This window comes from Galeopterus variegatus, unplaced genomic scaffold, assembly GCF_000696425.1.
Source record: "Galeopterus variegatus unplaced genomic scaffold, G_variegatus-3.0.2 Scaffold1130, whole genome shotgun sequence".
Lineage (NCBI taxonomy): Eukaryota > Metazoa > Chordata > Mammalia > Dermoptera > Cynocephalidae > Galeopterus > Galeopterus variegatus.
The window spans coordinates 212,017-224,521 of record NW_007727241.1 but is presented as its reverse complement, the minus strand read 5'-3'; the positions used below and the strand labels follow the sequence as shown (position 1 = coordinate 224,521).

Sequence of the window (12,505 nt, the reverse complement as noted above, 5' to 3'; positions counted from 1 at the left end):
CCGTGGCCTTGGTGTTATCAGCACCGCACTCTCCCGAGTGAGCCACGGGCCGGCCCCTAGTATTTGTAATCTTTACAACCATCTTACAAGCTAGCTATTACCATCCAGGAGCTCAGAGAGGTTGTGTAACATGCCAGAGTTTAGAACAAATAAACAGTTACTGTAGTCCAGGTCTGTCTGACCCCTAGAACTATCAGCTATTTTCAAACATTTATTGTTTTTGAACCAGAGTTGCACACATAAAGGTAGCCAGCACTGCTCTTGATGATGCAGGCATTAGCGATGTCTTCTCCCTTCCCCAATCCTCCAGCCTCCTGATATGTTAATGAGGAATGCTATCAAAGCACCAGTGTTCCAAGCCATGCCACCTCCCTCCCAACTTCTTTTATTTCTGTCAATGGCTTCAACACTTTTTTTTTTTTTTTTTTTTAAAGATGACCGGTAAGGGGATCTTAACCCTTGACTTGGTGTTGTCAGCACGACGCTCCCCCAGTGAGCTAACCGGCCATCCCTATATGGGATCCGAACCTGTGGCCTTGGTGTTATCAGCACCACACTCTCCCGAGTGAGCCACGGGCCGGCCCCTGGCTTCAACACTTTTAAGTCTCACAACCTCAAATGCTATGAGTTGTACTTCTTTACCCTCCATGCCCCATGAATCCCCATCATCAGCTGACTTCAAACATTTCTGTAATTCATTTTCTAGTTTGACTTCTGCAAACCAAGGTCTTACTACTTTGCACCTCAATCCAGTCCAGCCTTCCATGTGGCCACATTGATCCTAAATATTCTGCCTGTCATCACCAGATTCTAAATTCCTTAGAACCATCATTCTCAAACACTGATGTGTACCCAAAAGGTTTCATGAGTCCACAACAAAAGATGAAACACAGGATAATTGTAGTGTATTGAATTTTGTCCCCCTGAAAACTCACTGAGGCTTGAATTGTCTCCCAAGTTTTATGTATTAGAAACTTAGACCCCACTGTGACTGTTAAGAGGGTGGGAAATCCTATTATGCTAATTGAAGGTGGAGCCTTGAAGAGGTGATTGGATTATAGGACCGTGCAGTAGTGAATGGATTAAAAATGGTGGTCGGGCATGGTTCTGAGGGCTTTAAAAGAAGAGGAGAGTCCGTCTTTCTCTCTCTGCTTCCACCATCTTGCAATGTGAGACCCCTGGGTCACTGTCGCCACCAACAGATGGACTTTGGACTTCCTAGCCTCAGAAACTGTAAGCAATAAATTTCATTTTCTTTATAATTACCCAGTTCTGTGTATTTTGTTATAAGCAACAAAATGGACTAATACAATAATAAAGTGTGAGTGAGTAATGGTGTCCTAAAGGTTGCCAATAGTTTTTTCCTAGGAATAATTGATCCTTAACTGTCCTTCCTATTTTTTTGATATTAAAAAAAACTTTAAAAATAAAATGGTCATAATAAATGGCAGTTCTAAAACTATTTTTATCTTGCCAAAAATAAGTTCTCTGTTGGACCCCCATTTAAAAAAAATTTTACGTCTTTGAAATTCAATGTCTGAAAACTACTTCCTCAGTGGTGTTCTCATATCCCTAGCTGCTGTAAAGCCTTTGACAGCACCCCACCATCTGCAGCAGTGAAATAACTTTCAGAAATTGTAAGCAGTGTCATTTCATTCAGTTCCTTAAAGAGAAGACATATGGCATAAAAGTGGTCTGACAATAACATGAGAGAAAGAGCTTTTCTCTCAACCCAATGGATATGTCCTTTGCTTTATGTAGGGCCCGGGGTTATAAAACAACAATTAGGCTTGACATGTGGAAGAGAGACACAGACACACAGACACAGACACACACACACACACACACAGACACACACACACACACACACACACACACACACACACACACACGAAAGTCATCTCACAGAAGAGCCTAAGGCTGGTTTTGATTTTCACGTTTGTCTTGCCCTATGGCCCCAACCTAAACACCATCAATACCATCTGCATTGCCAGAACCATAAATGGCAACCTCTGTTCTAAAAAACAAAGGCCTTCAAGTTCTCTCCTCACCATTCCCTGCCATGTCAATGTTTCTCCCACCAAGAAATTGACTCACATAGAAATGTGGAAGACATTTTGGGAGGGAATACATTGATCCAATCTTCCTAAAGGACGATCAGGTAATAGGTGTCAATACTGTAAATGTACGTTTCATTTAGGATTTTTTTCTAAAGTAATAATCAGATATGTACAAAGATGTAAGCAAGGAGACATTTTATTTAAAGGACTTTTGCTAAAGAAATAATCAGATGTGTACAAAGATGTATGCAATCAAATGTACAGGGTAGTTTTTGTAAAAACAAAGAACTGGAAACAGCGTAAGTAACCAATAGCAAAGGTTTGGTTAAATTATATAATTTAATATAAATTATATTAATATATATAATAAAATTGCCCTCTCTAATAAAAATGCCCTTCAGACATTAAAAATACTAAAGATCAACTTTATTAACACAAAAAAATATCCACAACATACTGCAAGTTTCACAACTGCATAGAGAATATGATCCTGTTTTTCAAATAAAAAAAAAAAGCCAGACAGATTTGAATTTCAGTTCTGCTGTATCATTTACTAGTTTCATAGAATTTTACAAGTTTCTCAGCCTAAGATTCAGTTTCCGCATATGTAAAACTGCAACAATAGTATGTATCATAGGGATGTCCAGTTGGCCCACTTGGTTAGAGCTTGGTACTAATAACACCAAGGGCAGGGGTTCAGATCCCCTTACTGGGCAGCCACCAAGAAAACAAAAAGTAAATATCATGTAGGGGTGTTGTGAGAATTAAATGAATTAATAAATGTAAAGTATTCAGAATAGTGCCTAGTTAATAGGAGGTTTTCAAATGTTAGTTATTTTTTTTCTTTAAGCACCTACTATATACTTGGTCTATACTAGGCATTAAATACACAGTGGTAAGCTTAAATGTGGTTCTGGCCTCGTAGGAAAAACAGGCCATAAACAGAAAACATATTTCTATGAAATCACAATTTGAAAAGCAGCCACTAGGAAGAAAATAGACTCTATGACAGAGGGGTCAACTTGGCTAGAAGTACCAGGAAAAGTCTCTCCAAGGAAACAGCTATAATCCAAGTCCTGAAAGATGATTAGGGGCCCATGATACAAGTGGGTACGGGATGTAAAAGCAGTTCAGACAGAAAGGACTGCATTAGTCTTTTAGATTTTCTTCAACAAAAGGGGGACTATGCCACATATACTATTCTACAACAGCTTTCTGTATCAGTACATCTCATTCCTGTGACAGCTATATAATATGAAGTACCTCAACTGAATTAACCTATTACCTTTTGATGGGTTAATAATGGATGAAGATTTAAGTTGGTAGATAGATAGTAAAGTTGTTTCCAATTTTTGGCTATAACTAATAAAGCTATAAACATCTTTGTACACATATCTTTACTTATGTAATGGACTCTCAAGTTTCTAGAAGTTGGATCAAAGCAGTATATAATTTATTTATTTTTTTAAAGATGACTGGTAATGGGATCTTAACCCTTGACTTGGTGTTCTCAGCAAGTGAGCTAAGCGGCCATCCCTATATAGGGATCTGAACCCTTGGCCTTGGTGTTATCAGCACCGCACTCTCCCAAGTGAGCCACGGGCCAGCCCCAAAGCAGTATATAATTTATTATTTTTTTTAAAGATGACTGGTAATGGGATCTTAACCCTTGACTTGGTGTTCTCAGCAAGTGAGCTAAGCGGCCATCCCTATATAGGGATCTGAACCCTTGGCCTTGGTGTTATCAGCACCGCACTCTCCCAAGTGAGCCACGGGCCAGCCCCAAAGCAGTATATAATTTAACTATAAAAAAACTATCTTGGTTTTGTGAAAAAATGTTATTGATGCCTCCCCATCCTCTGACCTCTCTAGTACTTACTCTTGCTTTGTACTGTTTTCCAATACATGATACAACTCCCGAGTTAATCTATAAGTTTAAGGTACAAACCATTGACTTCCGTATCTTTCCCACCTTACCTAGACCTCAACTACTTGTCTAATTAAAGAGGTTCCAGGGCTCTGTGCACACCCACCCCCTACAGACTTGTTAGAATAGGTACTTACCTCAGGTCATTCTTGAGCTCCACCACCACGTCCTTGCCCACAAGGGACTTGAAAAAGGAGTAGAAGAGCTATTGGGCAAGAGCGGGAATACCATCACATGGGGAGGGACATGGTAGGGAGGAGTGTCCCCCGTCAGTATTATCAAATACTGGTACTGCATTAGTCTTTTGTTCACCCTTTACATTTTAACAAAAGGCGAATGATGCCACATACGCTATCCTGCAACACCTTTCCGTATCAGTACCTCTCATTCCTATGTTACAGCTATATAATATGGACGTACCAAATTAACTGGTACTGGGATCCCTACCGCCATCTCTGGCAGTTCTCAAAACTTCATAGCAATGAATTCTCGGTTGACAGGGATGAAAAGGCTACAGTCCAAATGATTCTGCACACTTCACTGAATTCTTCACTTAAAGCCCCAGAGACTCTGCCCTGCACCCCTTGGCCTTCACGGCCCGCCCTCTCAACAGACCACCCTTCTTGGGTCCCTACCCACTCCTTCCAGTGAACTGCAGAAAACATCCCACCCGCACCCTACCAAAGCCTGGTCTCTGGGAGAGAAATGCCCCTTGAAGTCTAGCTTTTCCGTCTCCTGCTTTCCCCGCCGTGCCTCTCAAGGAGTTATTGAGGTTTTTTTCCTCGTACGGGAAAACAAAGCCCCTTTACTCCGAGGCGACTCCTCACAGAACTTGAGACGCAAAACTAAGGATGGAGGGGAAAACCTCGGGCCTAATGCCAGCCCGAAGGGGCAAAGGCCGAACTCCCACCCCGCCCCCAACCGTCCGAAGCGCCCGCGCTCCCCGAGGGCGCCCCCTTGTGACGTCACGGTACCCACCATAGTGCTGGCGCAGCGAGCTGCGGGCCGGAGAAGGAGAGGGCCAGGTGCCGCGGACCGGAGGCCGGGCGGGAACCGGAGCGCGAGCCCGGGCGTGGGGCAGGGCGGGGTCGCGCAGGCGCAGCGGGAAGTGCCTCGGGAAGCTCCAAGTACTGAAGGGGAGAGCGCGGCAGCCTCGCGGCTCGGGGAAAGCGGGCGTGGTGGAACCGAGGGGGATGAAGCTGCCGCGAAAGGGGCGGGCCTTCCTGCCTGCCGACTTCCTCCTGGGCGGCCGGCTCCTACCGCGCAGGCGCGGGCGGTCAGGGCCTTCGTGAATCCCCGCCACCCCTACTCGAAAGTTTTTGTTGTTTCCTACGAAAGTGCTGTCCACGGAGTGATTTGTTCACACCCTACATACACTTCCTACGGAAGATTGTTGGGGAGTTGGTGGAAATTCATTAAGATATGTGCACTGTTCTATATATTTACACTTCAATAAGTAAAGACAAAGAGTTCCAGAGATCAGAGGGAGCCTGAGCACAAACCTTGATTTTATGAAAGGTTCCCGATGAAAACATTTTCTCCTAAAGACCCAGTCTCAGCTCCACATTTACACACTTTTGCCTAGGACTCTCCTGTAAAGAACTGTATATACCCCATTTTAATAGTTCACTTCCAAAGCTTGCTCCCCTCAAACCCAAAGGGACAAAAAGCACAGTTACAGATGCTCCTATATTCATGTCTCCCAGGTTTTTATAAATATGCGATATTATAACATAATAGGTAAAACATGTTTTCATGGACTTAAGACAAATGCTATATTTCTCATCTTTCATAAAAGTATCCATTTGTCAGGAGTTTGTTGTAGAAATATTTTCTGCATGTAAAGAATGTAATAAAGGACTTTGTGAGTGCACAGACACTGAATCTCCTGGACCCCATTTTTAAGTGACATCAGGACATCAAGCAGGATTTACCACCCCAGCTGAATCCTAAACTCCTAAACCAGCTCCATCGGGGCTTGAAGTGCCTGAAGACCAAAAATTATTTTCCTATTTGAAACAATGAGCTCATAAAAATTAAAATACTTTGTTCTTACCTGATTAATCATTCACAATGAGCTCACAATCAGAGAACAAGTGTTCTCTCCATGAACTCTCCTTTTCCTTACTTTTCAAAGTACACTCACAGCCTAAAGATACCAGAAGTAATTTCCTTTAAGAAAAAATTTACTGAAAGAGAAATAACCATTCACACAGGAAGAAGAAAGTTGGGGTGGCTGGAAATAAATAACGAACATTCAAATTCATCAAACGGTTCAAAGAGGGGCCTAGTTTTCCTAAAAGTCCATTCCAGAGTCAAAGACAGGATGTTAATAGTGTGAAAAGATGGTGCATGAGATTCCTCCATCAGAATCCCAAAGGGATGGTAACTTAGGTTCAGGTCCAGTCAACTCAAGAATCATAATGATGTTTGAAAATGAGGGAAACAAAATTCACCTGAAGGCAACCCTAGAACCTTCCAGTCCCAGAAAAGATTAATCTACTTCTTCAATGGTGGGGCCTGTGGCAGGCCTTCCAGCTGTAAACCCTGTTGAACAGGCTGGCCCAGTGCATCCTCCCTGGTAGAGTTTTGTGATGATGGGGTTACACACCTGTTCCAATTCCTTTCTCTTATGATCAAACTCAACTTTCTCAGCCAGTTGATTAGCCTCTAGCCATGAAAGGGCCTCACTGCAGTTATCCAGTATTTTCTTTTTATCAGACTCACTAATCTTGCCCTTCAAACCTTCATCACTCACAGCACTTTTCATATTGAAAGCATAGGATTCTAACGCATTTTTTGCAGCGATTTTCTCCCTCTGGACCTCATCTTCAGCTTTGTATTTCTCGGCATCCAGAACCATGCGCTCAATCTCTTCCTTGCTCAGGCGGCCCTTGTCATTGGTGATGGTGATCTTGTTGGCTTTGCCCGTGCTCTTGTCCATGGCTGTGACATTGAGAATACCGTTGGCATCAATGTCAAAGGTCACCTCGATCTGAGGAACTCCCCTAGGTGCAGGAGGGATTCCACTCAGGTCAAAGCGTCCCAGCAGGTTGTTGTCCCGCGTCATGGCTCTCTCGCCTTCATACACCTGGATCAGTACCCCAGGCTGGTTATCTGAGTAGGTGGTGAAGATCTGCATCTGCTTGGTGGGGATGGTGGAATTGCGCTTGATCAGGACAGTCATCACGCCCCCAGCCGTCTCCAACCCTAGGGACAGGGGAGCCACATCCAATAAAAGCAGGTCCTGTACCTTTTCAGACTTGTCACCCATCAAAATGGCTGCCTGTACTGCAGCCCCATAGGCCACTGCCTCATCAGGGTTAATGCTCTTGTTGAGATCACGTCCGTTGAAGTAGTCCTGAAGGAGCTTCTGTACCTTAGGGATGCGGGTAGAGCCCCCTACTAAAACAATGTCATGAATTTTAGCCTTATCCATCTTGGCATCCCGAAGAGCTTTTTCCACAGGCTCCAGGGTGCCCCTAAACAGGTCTGCACACAACTCTTCAAACCGGGCTCTGGTGATGGATGTGTAGAAGTCAATGCCTTCATAAAGTGAATCAATTTCCAGATTGGCCTGGGTGCTGGATGACAGGGTCCTCTTGGCCCTCTCGCAGGCAGTGCGCAGCCGCCTCACGGCTCGCTTGTTCTGGCTGATGTCCTTCTTGTGTTTCCTCTTGAACTCCTCTACGAAGTGGCTCACCAGCCGATTGTCAAAATCCTCCCCGCCCAGGTGCGTGTCCCCGGCCGTTGCCTTTACCTCAAAAATCCCATCATCTATGGTCAGGATAGAAACATCAAATGTGCCTCCACCCAGATCAAAGATCAGAACATGTCGCTCTCCCTGGCCACCTTTATCTAAACCATAGGCAATGGCAGCAGCTGTGGGTTCATTGATTATTCTTAGCACATTGAGTCCTGCAATCACACCTGCATCCTTGGTGGCCTGGCGTTGAGAGTCATTGAAATAAGCTGGCACAGTAATCACAGCATTGGTGACAGTGTGGCCCAAAAAAGCTTCAGCAGTCTCCTTCATCTTAGTCAGTACCATCGAAGAGATTTCCTCAGGGTAGAAAGCTTTATTCTCTCCTTTGTACGACACGAATACTTTGGGCTTGCCTCCTTCACTGATCACTTGAAAAGGCCAAAGTTTCATATCTGCTTGCACTACAGGATCATTAAATTTCCTGCCAATCAGACGTTTGGCATCAAAGACAGTGTTCTGGGGATTCATGGCTACCTGGTTCTTGGCTGCATCCCCAATGAGCCGCTCAGTGTCTGTGAAGGCCACGTAGCTGGGGGTGGTGCGGTTGCCCTGGTCGTTGGCTATGATCTCCACCTTGCCGTGCTGGAACACCCCCACACATGAGTAGGTGGTGCCCAGGTCGATGCCTATGGCCATTCCCTTAGCAGCTGCCATGGTTTTCCGAGGCCTGTGGAGAAAGAACGAGGTATAGTTTTGGCAGAATTATTTTATATTTTATTTCTTTTTTTTTTTAAGGATGACCGGTAAGGGGATCTCAACCCTTGGCCTGGTGTTGTCAGCACCACGCTCAGCCAGTGAGCTAACCGGCCATCCCTATATAGGATCCGAACCCGTGGCCTTGGTGTTATCAGCACCTCACTCTACCGAGTGAGCCACGGGCCGGCCTTCTTATTTTTAATAATGGTAAAATACATATAAAACATACTATCTTGACCATTCTTAAGTGTAGAGTTCAGTAGTAAGCTCAATCACAGTGGTGTTCAACCAATCTCCAGAACTGTATTCATCTTGCAAAACTGAAACTTTGAACCCATTATTAATTCCCCATTCCCCCTTCTCCCAGCCCCTGGAAACCACCGATCTTGCTGTCTCTATGAATTTGAATACTCTTGGTACCTTTTATAAGCAGAATTATCTAGTATGTCCTGCTGTGACTTGCCTTATTTCACTTAGCATAATGTCCTCAAGTTTCATCCATGTTGTAGCATGTATCAGAATTTCATTCCCTACTAAGGCTGAATACTATTCATTATATAAAAAGGGATCTTCAAAAAGTTCATGGAAGACTTCTATTATCTTCTAAGCCGATTTTTCTGTGAACTTGTTGAAGTACCTTTGTATATACCACATTTTGTTTATCCAGTCATCTCTTGATGCACATTTTGGCTATTGTGAATAATGCTATGAACAGGGGCATACAAATATATTGGGACCTCTCTGCTTTCGTGGCAGTGCTTTTTGCACAAAGCAGACAAACGTATTCTCAGCCACTCAAAAGAGGTGGAGAGAAGTGGGTGTATATTGTTTTCAATTTGTCACAGGGCCTGACTCAGCTGTCCTGTTCCTACATCTGTGATACATCTCATTGTGCTTAATTAAGATAATTCTACATTCTGGTCCCCTCAAAAGACATTAACCTCCACACTTGGATTTTGCTGCCTTCCTGGGCTCCTTTACCCTCTATGAGGAATTCATGGGGAGTAAATTCGGCCCAGGCTGAACTTGGCTGCGAGGAATCCAATCAAGCTTTCATAACTTTGACAGAAGACGTGGGGCGCTCCAGGCAGTTTCTCTATCCTTCTCACGCATAGCCCCCCCCCCGCTTTTCTAGAGCCAATAACAAACCAAGACAGGGAACTTTTCAGCACATTTCTCAAACAAGGACCTAACCAGGCCTTATCAATTCTCCACCCATTCCAATCAGAGCTCTTCTGGCTCACCTAGTTTCCCGCCGCCTTCGCTCCAGTTTGGAAACGTCCAGCAGACGGAGCCCCTGTGAGTGCGTTCTCTCTCAACATCCAAATTGCGCAGCGGGAGTCCCCCCACCCCCCCACCCTACCCCGCCCTACAACTTTAAGCCTGCTCCGCTCCAGTCATCCTGATTCCAAACTAGCCGGTGAGGTCAGAAGCAGTATCGCCATTGTAACGCGACTGAGCTGGTGGGCAGCGTCAACGCAGACGCCCCCACCCTTCCGCCTGCGTCAATACACAAGCCCGCACCCCCCCAACTCATGGCATGTGCCCCGCTCCCCGCCAATCCACAAAACCTCTACTATAACAAACCCACTACCCAACAATTACGAGCCTAGCGGTGACCCTTCCTGTCACTTTCTCACAGGGGCTGGCCATCAGCATCGCCATGGAGGCGGGGCCCACAACCCCCAGTCCCACCGCCTCTCCCCCTGCATCCCAGGGATCTTGTCCCCTCTAGTGAATCCTCTGGAGAGTTCTGGGGAGGGGCGGCACCCTGGACGCTGATTGGTCCCAGGAAGCTTGGGGGCAGGACAGGAGGCGAAACCACTGGAATATTCCGGACCTGGCAGCCTCGCCGAGCTCGGCGATTGGCTGAGGAGGGAAAAGGAGGGGCTCGGGGACGGACTATAAAGGCAGAACTGCGCGCGCCGCGGGGCAACAGCGAGCCTGAGAAGCGGTGGGTGAACGGACTCTCCTGCGTTTTCCGTGAAAGCGGCCTCTGCAGCCCCACAGCTTCCGAGACCAGCCTGTGCGGCACCGGCGCCTTTCTCTTCTTTTCAGAGCGGACCGAGCTTCCTGAGGCGGATCCCGTCGGCGGTTTCCAGGTTTGAATCTCGGGGCGGAGCCGAGACAGCAGAGCACCGGCATGGCCAAGACCACGGCGATCGGCATCGACCTGGGCACCACCTATTCGTGCGTGGGGGTGTTCCAGCACGGCAAGGTGGAGATCATCGCCAACGACCAGGGCAACCGCACCACCCCCAGCTACGTGGCCTTCACGGACACCGAGCGGCTCATCGGGGATGCGGCCAAGAACCAGGTGGCGCTGAACCCGCAGAACACCGTGTTCGACGCGAAGCGGTTGATCGGCCGCAAGTTCGGCGACCCGGTGGTGCAGTCTGACATGAAGCACTGGCCTTTCCGGGTGATCAACGACGGAGACAAGCCCAAGGTGCAGGTGAGCTACAAGGGGGAGACCAAGGCGTTCTACCCCGAGGAGATCTCGTCCATGGTGCTGACCAAGATGAAAGAGATCGCCGAGGCGTACCTGGGCTACCCGGTGACCAACGCGGTGATCACCGTGCCGGCCTACTTCAACGACTCGCAGCGCCAGGCCACCAAGGACGCGGGGGTGATCGCGGGGCTGAACGTGCTGCGGATCATCAACGAGCCCACGGCCGCCGCCATCGCCTACGGCCTGGACAGGACCGGCAAGGGGGAGCGCAACGTGCTCATCTTCGACCTGGGCGGGGGCACTTTCGACGTGTCCATCCTGACGATCGACGACGGCATCTTCGAGGTGAAGGCGACGGCCGGGGACACGCACCTGGGCGGGGAGGACTTTGACAACCGGCTGGTGAACCACTTCGTGGAGGAGTTCAAGAGGAAACACAAGAAGGACATCAGCCAGAACAAGCGAGCCGTGAGGCGGCTGCGCACCGCCTGCGAGAGGGCCAAGAGGACCCTGTCGTCCAGCACCCAGGCCAGCCTGGAGATCGACTCCCTGTTTGAGGGCATCGATTTCTACACGTCCATCACCAGGGCGCGGTTCGAGGAGCTGTGCTCAGACCTGTTCCGGGGCACCCTGGAGCCCGTGGAGAAGGCTCTGCGCGATGCCAAGCTTGACAAGGCCCAGATCCACGACCTGGTCCTGGTGGGGGGCTCCACCCGCATCCCCAAGGTGCAGAAGCTGCTGCAGGACTTCTTCAACGGGCGCGACCTCAACAAGAGCATCAACCCCGACGAGGCGGTGGCGTACGGGGCGGCGGTGCAGGCAGCCATCCTGATGGGGGACAAGTCTGAGAACGTGCAGGACCTGCTGCTGCTGGACGTGGCTCCCCTGTCGCTGGGTCTGGAGACGGCCGGGGGCGTGATGACTGCCCTGATCAAGCGCAACTCCACCATCCCCACCAAGCAGACGCAGATCTTCACCACGTACTCCGACAACCAGCCCGGAGTGCTGATCCAGGTGTACGAGGGCGAGAGGGCCATGACGCGGGACAACAACCTGCTGGGGCGCTTCGAGCTGAGCGGCATCCCTCCGGCGCCCAGGGGCGTGCCCCAGATCGAGGTGACCTTCGACATCGACGCCAATGGCATCCTGAACGTCACGGCCACGGACAAGAGCACGGGCAAGGCCAACAAGATCACCATCACCAACGACAAGGGCCGCCTGAGCAAGGAGGAGATCGAGCGCATGGTGCAGGAGGCGGAGAAGTACAAGGCCGAGGACGAGGTGCAGCGCGAAAGGGTGTCTGCCAAGAACGCCCTGGAGTCGTACGCCTTCAACATGAAGAGCGCCGTGGAGGACGAGGGGCTCAAGGGCAAGATCAGCGAGGGGGACAAGAAGAAGGTGCTGGACAAGTGCCAGGAGGTGATTTCCTGGCTGGACGCCAACACCCTGGCTGAGAAGGAGGAGTTTGAGCACAAGAGGAAGGAGCTGGAGCAGGTGTGTAACCCCATCATCAGCGGACTGTACCAGGGTGCGGGTGGCCCTGGGGCTGGTGGCTTCGGGGCTCAGGCCCCCAAGGGGGGTTCTGGGTCTGGCCCCACTATTGA

The 12,505-nt window shown here is 48.4% G+C and overlaps 3 protein-coding genes across 6 annotated transcripts in view; 1 reads left to right on the top strand and 2 right to left on the bottom strand.

Moving 5' to 3' along the window:
- LSM2 (LSM2 homolog, U6 small nuclear RNA associated (S. cerevisiae)) overlaps positions 1–4,440 on the bottom strand; it is a 6,249-nt gene extending 1,809 nt beyond the window's left edge. The window contains exons 1-2 of the mRNA XM_008575090.1: positions 4,435–4,440; positions 4,125–4,192 (exon numbers count right to left, since the gene is read on the bottom strand). Coding sequence (XP_008573312.1) covers positions 4,125–4,192; positions 4,435–4,440 — 74 coding nt within the window. The remainder of the gene's footprint in view (positions 1–4,124; positions 4,193–4,434) is intronic.
- A 1,589-nt stretch (positions 4,441–6,029) lies between these two features.
- Positions 6,030–9,947, bottom strand: HSPA1L (heat shock 70kDa protein 1-like). Its single transcript, XM_008575032.1, has 2 exons — positions 9,694–9,947; positions 6,030–8,420 (listed from the first exon to the last, which is right to left on the bottom strand). The coding sequence occupies exon 2, from the start codon at positions 8,405–8,407 to the stop codon at positions 6,482–6,484; it is 1,926 nt and encodes a 641-aa protein (XP_008573254.1). The 5' UTR covers positions 8,408–8,420; positions 9,694–9,947; the 3' UTR covers positions 6,030–6,481.
- A 161-nt stretch (positions 9,948–10,108) lies between these two features.
- The window catches only part of HSPA1A (heat shock 70kDa protein 1A), a 3,187-nt gene continuing 790 nt past the window's right edge, over positions 10,109–12,505 (top strand). The window contains exon 1 of one of the 4 annotated variants that reach the window (XM_008575027.1): positions 10,109–12,017. In XM_008575027.1, the coding sequence (XP_008573249.1) occupies positions 10,593–12,017 (1,425 nt within the window). In that variant the 5' untranslated portion in view covers positions 10,109–10,592. The other 3 variants (XM_008575028.1, XM_008575030.1, XM_008575029.1) reach the window with 3 other exon arrangements.

Coding starts and splice junctions, on each gene's coding strand:
- HSPA1L (XM_008575032.1), bottom strand. CDS start 8,407: ATGGCAGCTGCTAAGGGAATGGCCATAGGCATCGACCTGGGCACCACC.